General features: G+C 38.4%; 1 protein-coding gene across 1 annotated transcript in view; it reads right to left on the bottom strand.

Moving 5' to 3' along the window:
* Positions 1-23302, bottom strand: part of LOC108425305 (protein phosphatase 1H-like) — a 51026-nt gene that overhangs the window by 6516 nt on the left and 21208 nt on the right. Inside the window, exons 3-9 of the mRNA XM_037538408.1 lie at positions 20404-20754; positions 11719-11831; positions 9599-9683; positions 9209-9327; positions 7254-7317; positions 4506-4613; positions 1761-1912 (exon numbers count right to left, since the gene is read on the bottom strand). Of these exons, the coding sequence (XP_037394305.1) occupies positions 1761-1912; positions 4506-4613; positions 7254-7317; positions 9209-9327; positions 9599-9683; positions 11719-11831; positions 20404-20754 (992 nt within the window). The remainder of the gene's footprint in view (positions 1-1760; positions 1913-4505; positions 4614-7253; positions 7318-9208; positions 9328-9598; positions 9684-11718; positions 11832-20403; positions 20755-23302) is intronic.

Raw genomic sequence — 23302 nt, 5'->3', positions numbered from 1 at the left:
GAAAAGGGTTCTTGGGTTCTCCAGGGTTAAAATGTAATGCTCTCTATCTGGGCACTAAGCCCAGAAATACACCAATATTAGACTAAACACAAATAACATTAAGACAAAATGTAGTGATATGTAATATGTTAAATTCAGCAAATAGAATGAAATTGCATGAAAATGCATTAAAGTGTGCAAAAGTGTGATCTCTTTAGAGGACATGTTAACTTATCATCACTTCAAAATCAATATAATGTAATTTGCCAAGGGTACCCAACCTTTTTTTAATGTTATATGGTGTTTTACTACACTCACTACTGAAATAAATGATTTTAAAGAATTTGCTAAGGTGCCCATGTCTTTTGCATAGTGGTGTATAAAAGCAAAAAAATAAATAAATTCAAAGGTTTTTTTTTTGTTTGGTGATGTGTGATGCAGTGACTAATGGGCAGTATTGGTCCTTATACAAAAATAACTTAATTAAGGTCTAAATGAAAATATAAGGAGTGAAATATATGTTTTTCCCATTGTAAATGTAACTAAGTAAAAGTAGTTTCAATAGTACTAGAGTAAAGTACTATTAAATAGTACCTCAGTAATGAAGTAGTGAATGAACAGCAATGAAGTGCAATCGCTCAAGTATTTTCCTGCCCTAGATAAATGTATAATATAAAATTTCAGGGTTATGTTTATCATCTAGCAAAATTTTTGGAATAATAAAACAGACATACAAACTATCTGGGCATGGTCCTAATATTCTAATGAGCACACATGATTGACAGGCCTCAGTCCAAAACTCCCAGCCTGCTTTGTCTTAAACAAGGAAATGTTCTGATTTATTTTACTGTACAATGTGCATACATTGTCATTACTTTTCTCACAATAAGTTTCTCCGATTTTAACAGAGAGAAAGAGACCATATACCACATCAACCTTGTGACTGGTAATGACGCTGCTTATGCGAGTGCTACCCAAGCTAATTGGAAAGCAATTCACAGGACATACTCTGTACATGTATATTAAGTGCCCACAAGTACAAGATTAACCTCCGTAAAAAGAAAGCATGCGTTAAGATTGTATAAACTGTATTGTATAAACTCTATACCTAAAATCATTACATACTTGCCTCAGTGTTGAGGTCGTCATTTTAAATAGAATTATGTGGTTTCTGACATTGTAAGTTTTCCATATTTATCAAATAAGCAAGCAGCAAGTCTACTTAAAATTACTTAACAACTCGACATGGACATGATGAAGAGGCACACACTTTGCATTATGCTTGTTCGTGTGACAAAACCTTCTGTTATTTACCTACATTAGCCATGCAGCCCTGGCAAATCTAAAGAAACAAACTTGATCAGCTATATTTGAGGTGAGAGAAAAAAAACATTCTCCATTTTTGCTGAACGACTGCTTCAAAAAATGGCATTACCACCCATTAAAAAGAAAAAAAAGGCTTTATTGATATGCTGCATATAGATCAAGCAGATTAACATTAGGTAATTAAAAGTCTCCAGACAGGTGTTTTAAGCAGCTGCTTCTAATGGCTTTTAAATTTCATTACTTTTATGCAAGTCTAATGAATTGAATGGAAGACTACTGATACACTGAATTACTCAAAAGCATTTCATGACTTTCTAAAACATCAAAGGAGTGTAGAGGTAAGTAAAAAGTAACAAGTTCATATTTATATTCTTGCATACTTCAATGTTTCAGTAGTGTGCACACAGAGTTCTTGTTCATGTGCAATGGAGATAACTGTGAAGGAAAAGCTTTACCTGTGGAGGTCATCTGGGTCACAGTTGGCGAGGAAAGAGGTGACAGACTCGGCCACTTCTTCATTAGAGAGAACGTCCCACAAGCCGTCAGTGCCCATCACCAACACGTCATCCGCCCCGTGCTCATACTGAGTCAGATTATACACTTTCACCTGCACACAGACACTTCAGTTAAAGAGCTGAACATATGGACAAAACATCATAATCACAATATTCTCATTACACATTCTAATCAATATATACACCGATGAGCCAAAATGTTATGACCAATCACAGATGAATTGAATAACGTTGATTATCTTGTAACGAATGCATGTCAAGGCCTGGGATATCTTAGACAGTAAAAAAGACAGTCATTTCTCACAGTTGACGTGTTGGATGTGGGAGAACTACTTTGACAAGAGCCAAACTGTTACAAACAGTCAACTGGGTTGGAGCATCTCCAAAACAGCAAGGCTTGCGGGGTGCTTCCAGTCAACAGTGGAGTCGACAGTGGTCTGAGGAGGGACAAATCACGAACCGGTGACAGCGAGTTAGATGCCCAAGGTTCATCCACGTGCGAGGGCAAACGAAGGTTATTCCATCTGGTCTGAACCGACAGAAAGGCTACCGTGGCACAAGTCACAGAAATGTTTAATGATTGTTACAGAAGGAATGTGTTACAACACACAGTGCATCACTCTCTGCTGCATGTGGGGTAGACCACAGACCAGTCAGAGGGCCCATGTTAACCCCTAGCCAATCCCGAAAGCACCAACAGTGGGCATGTGGGCATCGGAACAGGACTGTGGAGCAATGGAAGAAGATTGTGTGGTTGAGTGAGCGAAAGGCCAGGTACGTGTATGCCATTTACCTGGGGAATTGGTGGCACCAGGATGCACTGTGGAAAGAAGACGGTGGAGGAGCGTGATACTCTGGTCAGTGTTCTGCTGGGAAACTCTGGGTTCGGGCACTCACATGGTCTTCAGTTTGACACGCTGGTCATCAGTTTGACCTTACCTAAACACTGTTGCCTCTTCATGGCAGTGGCCTTTTTCAGCAGGATAATGTGCCCTGCCCTACTGCACACATTGTTCAGGAATAGATTAAAGAACATGACCAAAAGTTCAAGGTGTTGCCCTGGCATCCAAATTCCTTAGATTTCAATCCGATCGAACATCTGTGGGATGTGCTGGAACAACAACAGCATCTCCACCTTACAATTTACAGGACTTGCTGCCAACACCTTGGTGCCAAACACCACAGGGCACCTTCAGAGGTCTTGTAGAGTTCACGCCTCTGTGGGTCAGAGCTGTTTTGTGACTTGTCATCGTACTATATAGTGGTTTATCCTTGATGATGCCATGATTAAAGATTTATTGTAATATTTCCTTGAAATTATAATCTTTCAACATCTGAATAGCTTGAGCCATCTGAAGACTCAACTAAAATGTATGAGATTGTCAGAATTAAGAGAGGAAATGTGTATTTACAAAACAAACTGAAAAAAAAAAAACACAAGTACATATTTATTTTTAGGAGATATTTCTGAGAAGACTGTATATAAGATAATCCACTTGCAGCTCAAAAAATTATTAAAAGTATTTAAAGATACAGAGAAAATCAGACTCCAAACAACCATGCAGGACCTGGTAGACCACCAAAACATCAAATAAGCATCAGAAAAACCAAGAAACAGTACTTAAAGCTTTCATCTTTGGGAGGTAAGAGAAATTAAAGCTCCACTCTTGCTCCAAAGTCTAAAAAAATAAATGAATAAACATGAAAAACTATTTTTCTCTGTCTCAGTTAAGTTCAGATCAGCTTTTCACAGCCTGTAAATAATGCACAGTGCTTTGAAAGGGAAACTCCTATAAATCCATATACAATGAGGCAAAAGCACAAAAAAAAAAAACCCTTGACTGTCCTTTTGACCATTTTATGGGCAGTAGAGGACCACTGTGTTTACTAAGTAAAGCACAAAACATTATGTTGAGCATTAGTAAATCTTCACCTTTGTTACTTAAAACACATCTATGAGTCCCATGATAAAGCAAACTGTGTGGCACTCCAGTAGCAGACAGAGAACAGACAGAGGCAGCACTATGTTAAAAATCCTTCCAGCTTCTCAGGAGAAAAGAGGTCACTGAGTATTTTGATGAAAGAAGTGCAGGGAGGGAAAGTAGCACAGCTAAACTCGAAATCAGGGCAATGTACGAGGTAAATACTAGGCTTGCCAAATGAACTCCAGCTGAACTCCAAGTGTAATGAATTAAAAATCAAAAGACGTGTCTGAAAAGGAGAGGAGAAGAGAAACATCAGAGAGCCTGCAGCAAGACGAGAGACGGCGAGGCTTTGATAGACTGCAGCAGCTCCTTGGCAACAAGGCGTCAGTGAATAAGGTAGTGGGGAAAGTCTGGATTTCAAATCTGTGTGCAGTCAGAAGAGAGAGGGCAAGGCTTCCAAAGCACTGCAGTCATGTCCTGAGAGTTAGTGCAGACTGAGATCTGCACTCAGATGTGTACAAGATGACTTTTATCAAAGTTGTAAAGGCCACTTTTTAGAAACTCCTACCCTGTGGTTCCACCATGCTGGTGTGAAGCAATTTATCCATCTGTTGATGCACAATGTGTTAGCCATCCTCTTGGCCATCAATGGTCTGATTCTGACCACAGAGCAACTCTTGGGTGTATATATATATATATATATATATATATATATATATATATATATATATATATACACACGTCAGTATAGTTTACATACCTCTGGACAGCAGGACAGAAATGGTTTAATGTAGATATTGGAATCATGGACTTTGAGGTCGTGGTCACCCAGGCCACGAGTCACTCCTATTGTGGCCATCACTCGAGCCTGTAGAAAAAGATTTTTAGATGTATGTTTGTCCTTTAGATGTGCGTCACTGTTCAAAGGCTCTTTTATAGCCTTCTACTAAGTGATTAAGAAATGTAGTCATTAAGGGAGCTATAGATGATTCCAAAATAACTGAAAAGGCTATGTAACATCAAAAATGAAGTTGTAATATAATATACATAATATTAACATCCAGAATGTCTTAGATGTCAAAAGGAGTTATTAAATCACAGGATAGAGAATTTGACAAAAAATATTATAAACTGATCATTATAACATATTTTATAATTTAGGAGCTTCTTTTGGTTTCCAAAATGCAAGAAATATTAAATAAACCACTGAAAAATCTCTTTTGGAGTCCAGTATAAATATTCAAATGTTCTTTGTATACACAATATAAGTGACCTCAAACTTTTAAACACGGTCCTCCAATGTAACACAATGTGTGTTTATTTTGTCAATGCTGTGACTTTGTTTTTCGATTTTGTCCTTGTACAGTTTAGATCCAATGCCTATTGTTTCCACCTGTCGGTCTTATACTTCTTATTTCTCCTTCTAAAACTACCCACCAGTAAATTCCACCAGTAAAGACAGGGCTGTCGGTCTGCACTGTCTCTAATCCTCAATATACTAAGCCTGACAGACCTCTGTGTGTGTGTGTGTTCAGGCTCTGGTGCAGAATCAGATAGTGTACTGCTTTAATGTTGAGGAGTAGGACAGCTCTTCTAGGGGTACGGTGGGCTGGCTTTGCAGTTTGAGTGACAGCTCAATCTAATGACAGTCAGCTAGAACACAGCGGTTTCCAAGGCTGAAGCTGAAAGTGACTGCGCCTCAGGGAGATATGGAAAAGCTCTCTCTCTCTCTCTCTAGCTCTCTCAACCCTTAGTCCACAGTTACTACTACAGTTTCAATTTACATTATATAATTTTGTACGTTTACATTTACATTGCTTATTTATTTAATAGTTACATACATAAGGAATTATCGGAATTAATTTACATTGCAACTGTTTAGAGTCTGCACTTCCAGCTTTCTATACTCCATCCTTGCGCACTAAACAAATTAACTGTGGGTCTCGGTCCACTTCCAAGTGAACCCTGGTTCAGTTCTCTTCTTGTGGGAAAGCAAGCTTTTCTCTCCTTCTAGCAGCACGTTAGAGCTGTAATGACTACAATCTGCCCGTTTTCAATTCTGACTCGTGATAGACATTAATATCATTCTTGCAGCACAGGCTGCTGCTAATAACGGCAGACAAGAAATAAAATATCAAAACAGTGCATTTGTTTCTGGATCACAGAATGTATTTTTGCCCTAGAATCAGTGACCTGATTGTCTCTTTGAATTTAACCAAACAATTCGGTCATAAAGATGCAGAGACCACATAGGGTTTATTTTTATTGCTTTGATTGTGATCCATATATGTTAAGCATCTCTATTTTAATATAAAGCATGTGGTGGATAATACATTTACGACAAGAATATGGAACAGATCTGGATTTGGATTTCATATAGTTACAGGCTAGTGTTTTTCTGGGCTCTAATATGAACGTGACTTTCTGACAAACTAAACCTCCCATGTATATTTTGTTTCACTTTAGCTGTGCAATGTTAAAATGGCCAAACCAAATGAAAATGCGATGTACGAAAAGCAGACATTGGGACCGGAAAGCTGTCTATATTCTACATGAACAAAAATATTACATTAGAACTAGAACTACGCAGTACAAAAGGCTAAGAAACTGCATTAACCCTCAGAGGTCCAGAGTTGTCACTGATATTTTGCTATACTTTTTAAATGCATTTACATAATTACAAGGTCAGTTGTATCATAATTACATCTGATTTGCATATACATCTTAATTTGACAGATTTATGTCTGCACTTCTAAGTGTTTCCGTTTGGTTTGGAGGAATAAAAAAAATATGTAAAAATGTAACGAAAAAAGTACAGAATCAGACATTTTTTTGCTCCAAAATGCAATGAGCCAATTTATTATTTTCATCTATTATTTTCATTTTGGTTGATCTGTGGTGCAGTCTTGCTATTAATGTGAGGCAAGTAAATGCACTCATACTGTATTTGAATGCTAATGCTACACTTATACTTCACTATGTTCAGCAGCCAGTTGCACCTTTATTTGATTCAAGTCATTTAAATAAGCAACTGATTTACTGAATTTAAAATGGCAGGCTCATTAAAGAACAAACAATGTTATTTATATTACAACTTTATCCTCTTCTACTTATGAACATTTATATAGCACAATGTGAACGTTTAAGAATCTGCACTTTTAAAATGAAATTTCTGTTTCAATGAGTCACCACTGATGAAAAATTAATATTAAACCCAACCATGCTTTTGTTATACCATCAATAACTGAGACTTCTAAGTGTTTGAGGTTTCTTCTCTCCCACAGCTGTCCTACCCAGCTTTTAGCACTATTTATCTGTCTTTCAGCATCCACTCTTCATCATTTTGTCACTCTTTATCCCCCCCACCACCACCTCCAAGTTGCTGTAATCTATTCTCAAGAGCAGAGTCTTTTTTGCACTCTCTCTTGCGGTTTCAGTTCCATCTGGCTTCATTCTTCATTCTTTTCTCCCTTTGAATTCTCCCATCCACTTCTCCTCTCCCACTTACCTTTTTTCCTTCTCCGTATATTAAGGGGAACCTCAGGTCCTCGTCCTCGATAGTCTTATATGCCCTGTAGACAGGACAGAGGCAGAAGTACTGAAGGTTTGCTTTTTCACACTAGGCTTATTTTAAAAATATAAAATAAAAAAAGAACACAATGAATAGGAAAATAGTCTGAGTTCACAGTTACGCTTACAAACCCTTTTTGTGCTCATATTTACCAATAGCTGTTTTTTTTTTTGTCTGACTCATCCTTTACCATCTCAGTTTGACCGTCTTGGCATGGATTCTCAATTATTTTTAAAAACATTGAACACAAATGTGACTTGTGGAGCTTTTTACATTCTATTGGACAATAAAAACAAGCTTTTATTTTTACATTTTAAATAGAGGGAAGATTGTATTCAGGCCATAAAACAATTGGAAATTAATCAAATAGCTCATTTTATCATTTTAAATTTGATGCAACTGATTCAGACTGATGCTTCATGACTCATGTGAGCAATTTTTCAACCTGGACCCATATGGACCTACCATGGCCTTGTGTGGTCCAAACACTGTAACCATCTATACTGAGAACGTATAGGGAAAAGATCTCACAGCTCATGTGGAGCTCTCACTGTTATATGAGAGTCCATATGGCCCACATGGGTCCAGATTCACTTTTCACAAACAAAGCAGTCAGTGTGAAAAGGTAAGAACATGAGATAGAATACATTTTGGATTAATATGTCTGAATCTCACAGATGTTTTGATTGCTTATGGTATATTAGCATATTCTTGAAACAGAAAAAAAGCAGTAAAGAAATGGACTATTACAATATTACAGTATAAGCAGAATAAAAATTGTGTTTGATGCTTGAAAGAGTCTATAATTCTCTATTACGAAAGAGTCACATGTGTATGATGAAACCAGTAAGAACAAAAATCAGTAAAACGCATCAGAGAGCACACAGATCACAGTGGCTTTGGAGACTCTTTAAGGACCCGTTTGAACATGGAGATACATTTTTAAGATGTAGTATCTTTACGTATCCCTGCCATTACATACCCTCCATGTATTAATCCATCTCTCTATTCTTCAGGCTCTCACTCTTACACCATTACAAAGCCTGTATACTTTCTTTCTTGGCTTGGGCCAATTTTCACATACAACCTATGACTTTGGTCGAGTTTGGGTTTGTTTTGAAATAAGTGATTTTTTGCATAGTAGGTATGCTTTTATTTAAAGTTTCTTCAAGTAGCAGCCAGGATCAGGAGGATGGATGTTGCTATTTGCTTGAGACGATAAGCAAATATACTGATAATAAACACTGTTTATTACAGACGTGTACGTTTAAGTTTATTAAATACAGAATGAGCAGCAAAGTTGCCAGTATTCTGGAGATAAATGTGGGGAGGACAGTTATGTGGATTTGTGAACTGCAAGCATATGAACATGGTTTGCTTTAAGCACGAAAGCAGCCGAGGATTACATAAATAAAGTAACTGTAGTTACGTAGCTCTAAATGGTGCACAGTCAGTAACCAGCTCATTAACACCAAAGGCATAAATGCTAGAAATCAGCAGCATATTAAAGTCATCTTGGTCAATACTGCACTGTGTGCAAAGCGAGAGATAGGAGTAGGAGTTAGATGAGTTCTGGGTGTATGCTTGTGCCTCTCACTGCAGTTTTTTTTTTTTATCTACTGAAGTGTCTGAAAGATGCTTAGTTAATGCCTCAGTTTTGTTTTTGTCCCCCATCCATGGGAGGGAAACGACTGCCTGGGTGCTGGAGGATGTGTAGAAAAGATTATGATTAAGTTGCAGTTTTTCAGAACTTACTTTTGCTTTGCTCTGCTAGTTATAAGCTTAACTTTCTCCCAGCTGAGTGGCCTAAAATATTCTATTCAACCAGTTATGTACAAAAAAACAAAAAAAGAAAAGCTTTGGAACCTCTAACAGATATCCAGAGTCCTCACCAGCCAGTCATGGTGAAGTCCCGGTACAGCATCTTCTTGCCCACTTCGTTCCTCTGGACCCTCCTGGGAAACTCCAAGTGTGTGAACTCTCCTCCTAACAAATGGGGATGCATGTAACCCTAAACTCAGACCAAACACAAAAGAAGAGAGAACTCAATGCCACACTTCATAACTAATCTGACAGGCAACCTACTGATTATCCCAAACTCCACACCTAAATTACTTAATCAGTTAGCACTTATAAGGAAGACTTATTTTTTTTTATCTATTAATAGTTTCTTTTTTCACAACTGCTGCAAGCTGCATTTGTTACCTTATTACTAAGATGCGTTTATTATTTGCTAGTGAGGTTTTCCAAATTCCAAAGATCAGACAGGATTTCAAACTAACCAGGAACTGCAGTCTCTGTCTCTCTGACTCAGGAGTGAACTCTGAAGACACCGGAATGATCTCCCCATTCCTGATTATGATGGCTCTGAGGGGATAAAATATACATACATACAGAAACATTCTTTAGAGGGTGATACGGAAGAAAAAAAAAACATGAGTGTCATGGTTGGCTCCTCCCACTACTCCATGTGCTCCTTTGTTTTGGCCTTCCATGTGCATTTGTTTTGGTTTAAGTCCTGCCCCCTGTTTGGTTACTCCGCCCCTGATTGTGTTCACCTGTCCCACGTTACCCTTTGTTATTTATGCCCTGTATTTGCCGGTCTTTGTTTGATGTCTCGGTCTCTGTTTGTTGTTTGATTCTCTGTTTGCTGTGTTTATTCTGGTTTATGTCATGTCTGCCCCCAATCCATCCGTGTTGGCTCTATGACCCTGAACTGTCTTGACTATGACCCTGGATTTGCCCTTAATAAATCTCGCTCATCTCAGCGTATGTGTCCGCCTCCATGCTCCGCGTTACAATGAGAGAAAAGCTTTTTTTTTTATTCAGCGAAGAAGAAGCGAAAAGTTTACAGGCTCTATAATTGGTCTAAATCTGTATTTTTTATGATGCTTGTTTTTTTAATGCTGTAGAAGCATTGCTTATACCCCTGAAATATTCAGAAAAAGCAGATTGTAATGTAATTCATCACAATGACAACAATATACAGACATGTCACCCACCCTAGGTAAAATGAGTACCTACACAAAATGTCATTACAGAAAGGTTCAACGTTGCAAGGCAGGTTAATCCAGCACTAGCATTCCGAGAACAGCTCGAAGCCATAAGTGCAAAGCTCCCATGAGAAAAAAAGTAAAAAGCAAACAAATTATTTAAGGTCTTTGAGTTCAGAGTTTAAGAGTTCAGACTGATTTATTGTGTGTTAATAAGCAGACACACTATGATGCCGGTGTTGGTCTTGTTTTGTGATCTCTCTCTCGCTCTCTCTCCTGGGTAGCCCTAGCAAAGAGTCAGTAGGGCTCTGATATTTTTAGGCCACTAACGACCTGCTCTACATAACTACTCATTAAGAGCTACACTCTACCACACAGATTTAGAAAACTAGAGAACTGCTCTATATCATTACCACTTTGATGACTGCCATTATCTTGTTCAGATGTGCATTAAGGTCTTTGTTTTTTGCATAACTTGGTGTTTTGAATGACTCATTTTTGCTACATTAAGTATTTCAGCTATATCCCCAGATTCAACACAACCTGAGCGAATGACATCATCATAAAACATTAGTTAAAAAAGAAAAAACAGAAAACAAACAAAAAAAAAACATTTAACTAGAGATGGCATATCAGTATCGAGGGGTACTGGGGTATCGATGGGTATAACAGCACTCACATTGTGTGACGTGATGTCGTTAGTTGTGGGTAGTAGAGTGTGAGTAGTTTGATCATGATAGCCCACTTTGAGATGCTCATCTTAAGTGCTTCAATAAAAATAGCTAATTTTAAAGCTTAGTAGAATTAGAATTAGTTAAAACTTAGTTTTTTAAAGAGGAAATATCATCAGCACTGGCCAATCCTCAAGGTTTCAATATCAGCATTGAAACAGTAAAAGTGATATTGTGTCACCTCTATTTATTTATGTCGTTTTTTTTGCCATCTTAACAAGATAGGGAATGAAAACTGATCTATATGCAATAGATTAGGCAGAAGGACAAACAAACCTCTTGTTCTACATATTTACGCTGTAATTTGATAACAGAAGGAAATGGTACATGCTGACAAACTGGAGATTGGTAGTTAATCCAGTATCTCTAGTTTCAGAGGAAAAAAATCTCTTACTCAAAACAACCGGGAAGATGCAATGCACTACATACAGCGTGGAATGTCATCCTGTTAATAACAGGGTTAGAGCAATTGGCAAAAAACTAGCAAAAGCCTCTCTAATGCATCCTCAAAGCAAATCTCTTATCAGCGGCTAAAAATAAGGTTGGTGTGCTATTGGTAGCAGTGTCATTAGCGTCACAAGCCCTATGGAGTACTAATAAGAAAACCAGCATGAGTTTCAGGTCTAATAGCTGGACATACTGTGTGTAGCATAATGACCTATAGTCAGTGTGACTCACCTGCTGTCCCCTGCATTGGCCACGTATAGCTTTCCAAGAACGAAGGCCACCACGAGAGCAGTGCATCCACCAGAGATACTATAGACCGCTTTCTCTCTCTCAATCTGGGCATCCTGTGACACACAAATAGCACACAGGACAAGTAAGATATAATATCACATTTTCTGAAGTTACATAATATGCATCAATAAATGTTGGAATACCCAACGCACCAGTAAAATAGTAAAGCCACATGTAAACAATCCCAATGAAAGACCAAAACGCTCCCTTGGACCCCTGCCATCACCACAAGTACCCTTAACCTCTAGATAAAAGAGCAAAATATTAAACAGATGCACAACTGGGAGACATTTCTCATTTTTGGAGCAGCCAAACTTGAGCTTAAGGTCACCGTACCAACTACAGGGGTACAGAGCTGTGGAGCAGCCCACACCTCTGGGATGAGCTTGAGAGATCCTGTACCTGACCAAAGGCTCACTAATGCTCTTGTGCAATAAAATCCTCATAGCAATATTCCAACATCTATTGCCTTCACAAAAGTGTAGAGCCTGTTACTGCAGCAAAACGGGATAAACTCCTCATTGATACTCTTGAAATGTACAAACATATAGTGTAATACAATGTATTGTGATCCAAATCACCACATGGCCCAACCCTAGTCATAATTACCTCTGTCAATTATATTAGCAGCCAAGCCCCCACAATAAATAACTTTTGACAACTTACAAGTTACAGTGAGCACCTTAGTGAAACCACAGACATTCTGTCTTCTCTGATGTTCCTTTTTATCTTAGAGAAGACACAGTCACAAAATCTCAGATAATTGGAGATTTATAGCCTCTCCCTGCTGTCAGGATGCAGTGAAGTTCTGAAAGGATGAAACCAGCACTCAAAATGCTCTCGCTCTCTCTCTCTTTGTAAAAGTCTCCTAACTAACTGTTTAGAATAAGAAGAGTGAAGTCATCTCTTCTGTGTTGCTGGCCTCCATGCTGATATCCTCATGCGTTAAGAGCATTCTAAGAAAGAGCACTATATGAATAAACCCTTTGTGTGTGTGTGTGTGTAATATATATATACATATACATACATATATATACACACACACACACACACACACACACATATAAATATATATATATATATATATATATATATATATATATATATGTGTGTGTGTGTGTGTGTGTGTGTGTGTGTGTGTGGGTGTTATATATGTATATATGGGTGTTGTTTGGAATTCAAACCTTGATGTTTTAAATGCATAAATACAACCCCAATTCCAAATGAAGTTGGGATGTTGTGTAAAACACAAATAAAAACAGAATACAATGATTTGCAAATCCTTTTCAACCTATATTCAATTGAATATTGATATTTAATGTTCAAATGCATAAACTTTATTGGTTTTTGCAAATATTCACTCATTTTGAATTTGATGCCTGCAACATGTTCCAATGAAGTTGGGACACTGGCAACAAAAGAATGGAAAAGTTGAGGAATGCTCAAAAAACACCTGTTTGGAACATTCCACAGGTGAACAGATTAATTAGAAACAGGTGAGTGTTATGATTGGGTATAAAGGGAGGATCCACTTTGTGAACAACTGCATGAGCAAATAGTCCAACAGTTTAAGAACAACGTTTCTCAACGTGCAATTGCAAGGAATTTAGGGATTTCATCATCTACAGTCCATAATATCATCAAAAGATTCAGAGAATCTGGAGAAGTCTCTGCAAGTAAGCGGCAAGGCAGAAAACCAGCACTGAATGCCCGTGACCTTCGATCCCTCAGGCAGCACTGCATTAAAAACCGACATCATTCTGTAATGGATATTACCACATGGGCTCAGGAACACTTCAGAAAACCACTGTCAGTGAACACAGTTCGTTGCTCCATCTACAAGTGCAAGTTAAAACTCTGCCATGCAAAGCGAAAGCCATATATCAACAACACCCAGAAACACTGCCGGCTTCTCTGGGCCCGAGCTCATCTGAGATGGACTGACGCAAAGTGGAAAAGTGTCCTGTGGTCTGACGAGTCCACATTTCAAATTGTTTTTGGAAATCATGGACGTCGTGTCCTCTGGAAAAGAAGAAAAGAAAGAAGAAAGGGACTGTCTGGATTGTTATCAGTGCAAAGTTCAAAAGCCAGCATCTCTGATGGTATGGGGATGTGTTAGTGCCCATGGCAGGGGTAACTTGCACATCTGTGAAGGCACCATTAATACTGAAAGGTACATACAGGTTTTGGAGCAACATATGCTGCCATCCAAGCAACGTCTTATTCATGGACGTCCTGCTTATTTCAGCAAGACAATGCCAAGCCACATTCTGCACGTGATACAACAGCGTGGCTTCATAGTAAAAGAGTGCGGGTACTAGACTGGCCTGCCTGCAGTTCAGACCTGTCTCCCATTGAAAGTGTGTGGTGCATCATGAAGCACAAATACGGCAACGGAGACCCCGGACTGTTGAGCAACTGAAGTTGTACATCAAGCAAGAATGGGAAAGAATTCCACCTACAAAGCTTCAACAATTAGTGTCCTCAGTTCCCAAATGCTTATTGAGTGTTGTTAAAAGGAAAGGTGATGTAACACAGTGGTAAACATGTCCCTGCCCTAACTTCTTTGGAACATGTTGCAGACATCAAATTCAAAATGAAGGAATATTTGCAAAAAACAATAAAGTTTATCAGTTTGAACATTAAATATCTTATCTTTGTAGTGTATTCAATTGAATATAGGTTGAAAAGGATTTGCAAATCATCGTATTTCTGTTTTTATTTGTTTTACACAACGTCCCAACTTCATTGGAATTGGGGTTGTATATATATAAATCCATCATGCTGTTGTCCCTTTGTTTGCTGGCCTGCTGGCCTCCAGGTCTACAAAGTCATATCATGTGTAAAACGAGTGAAGTGAAGCTGTGAGTGTAACAAATGCCTGTTTGGCATGCAAACTTTGATGTTTTGGGTTGAATCAGACTCGGGCAGAAACGCTTTCAGGCAAGATTTAGGCTGGGATTAGAGTTTAAGGTCCGAAACGTGCACTAATGTGGGTGTGTAGAGCTCAGAGAATCAGTGGGTCAGATGAGAGTGCAGTGAGTAGGTGGAGAGGAGGCAGCTGAGTGGGCAGAAGGTCTGAGGGCAGGGGGGAGGAAGTAGAGCCCAGTTTCCTCCTGTGTCTCCTAATGAACCATCTGATGAGTGTATTAATACTTAGAATGTGTGTGTGTGGGTGTGTGCATAAAACTCCAGACCATCACCATATATTGCCCACAGTTTAAAAAATTCTGCTTTAGTTAAATCTTTAAGATAAAAGTCATTCAGATGGAAAATGCTCCATTCTAGAGAAACTCACCAAGTCACAGTGTTGGTGATAGGAATCAGGCATCTGAAACACTTTATCCCTCATAAAGCTTCCCTCAAGGAAACTGAATATGTTGTCTTATGGCTAAAAGATTGTTACCTCTTCTAAAACAGAGTTTTAGCCTAAAACATATTTTTGGAAAATTTGGAACAAAATGGTCTAATTACCTTTTAATGTGAGAGATAACAATTAATGTTAGATGGCAATGGTAATGAAAAAAGGCATCTGGTTGTGTTCTGCTGCTCTGTCATTTAAATCCTGGACGTCTGTTAGGTCAGGTGTACAGAATGGTCCTCTTACTGAAGTACACACAGCTGCAGTTTGAGGTTTGTGTTACTGGCAGTCAGAAAATGTGTCTCAGGAAGAACACGCTCATCTTGGACTGGTGGTGTATGATACGTGAGACTCAAACAGTGGGTGCAAACTGGCTATGATAACATTAGATGAGATCACTGTGTTGGTTGGGGGTGGAGTTGGAGAGGCTGGGTATACTGTCTGACGAGTCAACTGTTTCATTTCTTGGACAACAGGTTTACGTTTTTTGTTCTCCTGTCTAGTTACCATGTGACCTAATGTTGCTTTGATGAAATAAAAGAGTTTGATGTAGAGGTGGGCAACATGGTTAAAAAAAAAAACAAAAAAAAAAACCATATCTCATGATTTAGATTTTTTCAATAAAATTTACACCTGATATCTGATCAATTGAAAAAGATGAGACAAACAGTGTCAAGTCTAAAAAATTATATAAAATAAACTGAATACAATGATTTATATTTAATATTTTACACTATTCTGCATGATATCCAATTAAACAGGTTTAATGATAACTTTGTAATCCAAATTGCAGGGCTTTTTTTTGCTAGTTTTCTGCTCAGAAAGGCATACATATGCTTTTTATTACAATAATGGTATTATCCTATTCCCTAGCCCTAGTTCAATTTAATATGTAAACATGTAGTATGTAAAAGTATAGACACACACACACACACACACACACACATACATTATATATACATATATATTCCCTTTTACAGAAGTTCAGCTCTGTCCATTCATGCTTAAGTTATACAGACTGTTTCAGCTTAGACTACTTTTTGAAATGAGACACAGTAGAAGGCTGCTAATCAGAAAACAGATCATTTACATATCAGCACAGTAACAAAACAGCTGGCTTAATTCTAAAAGATAAACAGTTGGAAACAGTCACAAAAAATCAATTACTGTTTTTGCCACATAAAGCCAGAAAACGTGGACTTCCATAATGTAAATAATGTTCTAGGAAGATCCCATAAATTTGTAAAGAGGCTTTACATTATGTGAAGGTTCTTTAAACCTTTATAAATTTCTTTTCAAACATGGTTCTTTAGGGAAGAACCCTGTTTTAAATATATAAATCCAATTGTTTTCACCACTGTTCTTTACAGAGAGACTGGGGTTACAGCTTTATATCGAGTCCATTTATGCATTTTGCATATTTTTTCACGATGCTAAAACATACTTATTGCTATGTGTGTTGGTCTTATAAATACATGTTATGGAAAAGACAGTCTATAACTACAGATTTAAAAGTAAACAGCAACAATATATAGTTATGTTATTTAAAAACAGCATATGATTTCATGGCGAACTAAGTGTAACTGGACAAAAACAAAAGCTATTAAATACTTGGAATGGTAAATTTTCAGTATTGGATGGCTGCCACAGTTTCTGAAAAGCACTGTTGAGTGCATGATTCCTGTGGTTATCTATGATTAGAGTCTAAGATAGAAATTTTAAATAGATGTGTTTATCTCTGAATCAAACACAGTATTATGATGGGGAAAGAAGCTCTGCATAAGCAACTGAGACACATAAGATACTGCACTGATAAGTGCTACCATCTAGTGGCAAAATATTATATTTCATATATATAGAAGGAACCGTGTAAACCACACTAACTCAAAATTATGCTTTTGCAACACTAATGAAGCCTGAAAACTCAAGTTATTACTTTATGACTGTAAGCAAATAATAATGAAGTGGAAAATTACTTTGTTTTCCTTTTCCAGGAATGATCCAATAACTTTGGGAACAAGGTCACCTACAGCAGGAGGCCAGGACTGAGATCATTAGCTCAGTGAGGAAGCAAATGGAAGAGAGTGAGTGGTCCAGTCAATGAACCTTTAAAAGCACTCCTATCAGAAAACTGCAAGCACATGTTAAAGTTAAAGCAATAATGCCAATATTAAGGGTGCCACTTCTGGCACTCTAATGCCAGACACAACTCAAAGCTTAATTACACTTTGAAATGTGTAGAAAATCATTAGACAAACTTAATCAGGATGCCAAAACATATTTACTGCAACAAAGTCAGTTTTATGACACACTAAAAGTACCACAGTAACTGGATTTCATGTAATGTCACAGCAGAAATATCCTAGATGGAAACTGGGCTACTAGTCAGCTGTCGTCACTGTCCACACAGTTGATGTGTGTCAGGAGCAGAGAAAGTGAACACAGCAGTGAAGGGTCAGCTGTCCATTGTTTAGCGTCTAAAGTTTGATTCTTCAGTTTTACAATGAAGCTGCAAGGTTAATGGGGCTAAGTAATGGAAGCTTATAGCCATCAGTTTAGCACTGTGCAAACTGCACACGTAAATCGTTACATACTTGCGTTTAACTATGTCAAGCTGCTAAATGGGAATTCCACTAATATTTCAGAAAGTCTGCATAATAAAATCATTAATATTAAAGCATAGTCACTCAGAGCGGTTTGATGCGAATTACTTTGCTCTAGAGAAACTTACCAATTCGGATTCATTCATGGTAGAGATACATGCAGGCAAAAAAGTCCCAAAAATTTATTTGTTTCAGATTAGCCACAGATTTTTGATTAATCTTACTATTACTGATAATACATATAAAATTTGTGTAGGTTCACTAGTCATTTTGGATAGCAAAAATGGCTATATTTGTGTTGTGACCCCTGGTTGCCATCACCACCACAGTAAAGAAAGGTCGGTAAGTTTCACTACAATGAACCAATTCACATCAAACTACTCTGAATGACTTTGTTTACATGTAAATGATTTAATCAAGTAGAACTTTCTGCTTCATCAGTGCAATTCTGCTTTAACCCTCCTGTTGTCCTCATTTTCTGTATACACCCTGTGTCCTCCGGGTCAAAATGACCCGTCTTCACTAAACCCCAAATATAAGCAGCTTAACTGAATTTTAAACACCAAATTTCATCTTGCATATTGTCATTCACCACAAAATGTGTGAATACCTGAGTTTTCCCTCTTCACTTGAATTTCTATAGATTAAGAAAAGAAAAAAATGTGCAAAAAGGAGTTTTGAATGCATTTTTTTCATCCCTTGTTTTTTTTCTCCAGTGAACAATTTAAGACAAATGTACAATACAAAAATATGAAAAATACCATAACCCATTCAACTAATTAGCACATGTAGGGCAGTATGCAAGTGCACAGCCTTTGCAGATATATTTCTTACACCTGCAACACACAGTATGTGTTTTACAGTCCTTCTTTTGAGGGCAGAACTGACATCTCTTCCTCTTACTTGCCCTAGCTGGGGAAGTGGCTGTGGTAGCTGGATCCTCAGGTTGATCAGGAGCTCCTGCACTCTGAATAGTTTTCACAACTGCTGCTGAGGCTTCTGTGCAGGGGACATGCTTCCTTCTTTCAATGAGTGGAGTTACAAGTGCCTTTCCTAGCTGCTCCAGGAACACCCTCCTCTTGTTCTGCTTACGAGACATCCAGGTCGGGTTGATCTCTCTCCAAATCACAAAGGCATTGTAGGAGGAAACATCAATGATGTTGTGGAAGATGACCAGGGGCCAGCGGGCAGTCATTCTTCTGCAGCTATATGTTCCAATCACCTTATCTAGGTTGTCCACACCTCCTTTATTGCGGTTGTAGTGCAGTGTGCTCAGAAGAACTACATTCTTGTTTTTCTTTGGGAGGTAGGAAACTAGAGTGGTGGTGGGCGTGAAGGCAAACTTTGAGAAGAAATTGTCACATGTCACATTGTGAACCCTCCAGATTTGTCATCTCCAGGATTATTTTTTCTATTGCTGGTCTGATAAACAGGTAGAATGTAGAGACAATGTCATGGGCATGAGAAACGGCATACCTTGTGGGTCCTGGGGTCATCTTTATGACGTTTTGTTCTGCATGCCTGCTGTGTTGGTCATATGCTGCTGAGGACCATGTAATTTTGCCATTTTTCAAAAGGAAAGTCTCTCTTTCAGCTTCAGGGTTTTCTTCTTCTGAAGATGATTCACCATGCTCTGGGTTGTATTCCTCCCCATCTTCTTCCTCGGATACATCCTCCACTTCCTCTTCTGAATCAGAGTTGTCTTGCTGGACATCTGAGAAAATCAGCTCTACAGCCTCTTCAACACTATAACGCACACTCATGGCTTCAGCACAGACAGAATTCGTGGTCCTGTTATCTGCAGCACCTTTATAACCTCTGGAAATAAACAAGTGGTCTTCTGAAGTCTGCGAGAACACCACCTGATTTGCCTTGTTTACTTCTGCTACTGATTGATCTGAGACACAACTAAAACATTGTAACATTCTGTGTTTTGTAAATAACTCTGTGTCCTTGATTTCAACTCTATTTGCTTCACGGGTCATTTTGACCCGAAGACCACCTTTGTACCTTTTTTGTACAGCTGACATGGAAATGTGAATAAAAGCAACATTTCACTTTTTCTACTGTTGGGGCCAATCTAGGAAAAGTCATAAAATTTCAAGTTAATAAAATAGCATTTAGTGGATTTTTTGGGGGGTTTTAACACAGTGGCGGGTCATTTTGACCCAAGGACAACAGGAGGGTTAAGTAGACTCCAAGATGGCTACTGTTTTTAGCTCTGGCACATACTTTGGCTATATTACTAAATAACAGTAGATGATACATCTTCAAAAACACATAAGCAAGACTATTTGAGATCACTCAACATGGTGTGAAGCAAGTGTAAAATAATTTAGGCATTCAGTTCACATGATGCTTGTTGGGCTATAATGTGCTTGTTAGCTACATTAGTTTTGTTGCTCCAGTACAAAATTAAAGAAGCAAGCTTCCAACACCAAACATCGTGCCTGATCAACTACATCAAGAAGTTTGCTTAATGGTCTGTGTAATGTAGGCTGCACAGATCTTTTCTGCTTCATGTTCTCATTAGCCAGAGGATATGGAAGAAACTTCAAATCATGAATCTGTTCCACCAGCTGAGTTTAAAAGAGGCCATATTTAGCTCCCAAACAAACCACAATAAGAGCCTCTCCCTTAGCTGCGGGTGCTGGAACTCACCATCTCTTTGAAGGCGTTCTCCAGTGCTCCGATTACCAGGCTCTCGTGCTGGATCTTCTTCTCAGTGAAGAAGCGGGGTGGAGGGGTGCAGGGTGAGCCTGGGGCGCCAGCGGCTCCACGGAGGGACGCTGCCCGGGTCAGAGCACGGTTCGATCCGGGGGTGGCTTGGTGGTTGGGCTCTTCTCCCAGCACAGTCGGGGGAAGCGAGGCCAGGTTACGCAAGACATCCAGGACGTCCTGCAGCTGCTCTATGATGTGCTGCTGGAGCAGCCTGGAGGCCATGACTGCGGCGCCCGAACCTGCATGTCCGTCAAACAGAGCCCAATAGTGGAAGACCAGCCCTTCAGACTCCTGCGGAAGACAAAATAGATTAAGGATGTAAATAAAGGAAAAAATATAATATCATGAAACTAGAAGACAATTTCACAACACGTGATAGGTATGACAATATTTTGAAACAGGAGTGACAAGTAAAAATACCACCAAAACCATGAGCACAACAATTCAGTAGCGCCTCACCACTTTGTTTGAGCACAAAGCAGAACACAAACAAACCTGCCAATTATAAAATCAAATTAATTCTCTTCTTACTCAAGCAGCCAAGTCTCTTAAATGTGCTTTTAAAAACACCTCTTGAATGGAATATTTCTGTGAAATAAGATATGCTTATGCATCACTGTTTTTGTTTGTGCATTACCCATTTCAGCATCCAGGGGCATGTATTACCGCTCAGATGAGCTATTTTTAAAACTGAATTTGGCTCTGAATATAGAGATGAAATGCTCTAAGTAGGCTACACCTTCATCCAAAAAAAGGAGTGTGGAACATGCAAGAGGAGTTCCATAGTTTATTCAAGAGTCTTGGAACCATTTAAGTATGTCTTTGTTGCTTACGATCAATGAAAAGCTGCTTTTGGCTTCACACCAGCTTCACACCAGCTTCACACATCAACTTTTTGTTCACCGCAGTATGCGTCAAGTCTTTGCTAATCACTATTCCACAATCCCTTGCACATTTTTTCCTTTACTCCCTAATGAACATGTACTAGTGCAAAATTTCAGATGACAAATTTATACACACTTGCTGTTAAACTACCAATATTGCAAGCTTGACAGGTATGTTATATGGCTGCCTCCTTTTAGCGTCTTTTTTTTAATCATCATTGTAAAACTACTTGCTGTCAAACGACTCATAAATGTACAGGAACATTTGTGGCATGTGAAGGACATGCTGGTGCTCTGGCTCAAGGCCATGCCTTCCAGCAAAGCATCTGTTTGTCCCTAGAGAGGCATCCCTAAGAGGATTAGCCTCCACACACGCACAGTGGACTCTATTGAACAGACATCAACTCACACGAGTGCTTCTATATATAGTTCAGTGTCTTCCTACCATCTCATTGAGGCATGAATGGGCATGTTATAAAGGATATGCTTCAGCATTAGGATACAATTGATATGGTGCTTTTGATGGCTTTATTCCACCACAACAAATACATAAACAGGCCTCTTTGCTCAGCTGAGAAAACACAGGTGCATGTGCACACACACACACACACACACACACACACACACACACACACACACACACCCCACTAGGAGGATATGAGGGCGAAACAGAAGGTTATGTGAGGGCCACAGAAGGTCAAGGAAGACGATTATAAAGATATAACATTATATTCTCTATCATTTTAATGTTAACGATAAATAATTGATCACATTTGTATTATTTGCTTGAATTTAACGATAAGGAAAAGTTTTTCCCCCATATAAAAAGCAATATTTTCTCTTATACATATGTGAGTGAACAAAGTAACATTCATAAAATGTATTCATTATTATCTTTTAACTTAACATTATTTTGATTGTGTGAATGCATTGTGTGAGTTCACATGAATGTGAACATAAAAATCATGCAGTTTCCACAGAGTGAAGGCAGTTTCCAGTTTTCATCACAAATGTACAGTGAGCAACACATACTGATCAATTTTACAATATCCATGTGGACGTGGACCAACAGGCAGAACCACCAGCTAGCTACTCTGAGGTAAGGGTGGGCATTATATTTATTATGACTATGAAAAAATATCATTATAAAAGGCCCTTATTCATTGAAGTTACCTAAAAAAAGTGCAGATTTAACCTTGTATGAACTACTCTGCATCTGGACCATGAAGCTTTCATATGATGTGGAAACAAGCAGAGATTTGAGAGCAAACGACGAATCAGCTTCAGTGCATGCAATCAGGGGCCCGTCTAATATCACCTCATGCAGGTGTTTCGGTAGAACCAATAAAACTAACATTCAGCGGTTCATGAGCCAATATCTGTGCTCATAGGTGGAGTCTGCAGTCGAGCAGTGAGTGCACTGCTACCCCTACTGACCAATCTTTATAGTATTAAAATTATGACGACTGGAAAAAATAAAATGTGAAATAAACAACAATAAACAGCTTTTTTAAGATGGTAGAAGTGATTGCGTAGTGTCATTATTTTTCTTAAATTGACCAATTTAAATAAATGCAAAATTACTACAGAGTATAAGATGCTTCTGCACTTTTTGTATTTGTATTTTGTATTTTATTTTTGGGTGGCGTCAGTACTCTAAGACAAAAGCACAGTGTAAAATATCTTTAAATGCAACATGGAATAGTTGCAGCATTTCTTTATACTAATGTGGATGTCAAGTAAGTACGTCCACTTTTGCTCTGGATTGCCATGTTCACAAATTATTAGCATTATTTTTATTTTCTATTGTTATTGTTAGTATTACAGATGATATTGATAATAGTTTGAGACAGTTTACAGCAAATCAAGCATATTTTTTTCAGGCTGTTACACTGAATCTGACACACTCCAACCCGATGGGAGGTTGATTGTACAGACATGCCAAAGATAAAACT

The sequence above is a fragment of the Pygocentrus nattereri genome, chromosome 1 (genome assembly GCF_015220715.1).
Source record: "Pygocentrus nattereri isolate fPygNat1 chromosome 1, fPygNat1.pri, whole genome shotgun sequence".
NCBI classification, from domain to species: domain Eukaryota; kingdom Metazoa; phylum Chordata; class Actinopteri; order Characiformes; family Serrasalmidae; genus Pygocentrus; species Pygocentrus nattereri.
The sequence above is the reverse complement of the archived record's forward strand: the minus strand, read 5'-3'. Positions and strand labels throughout refer to the sequence as shown.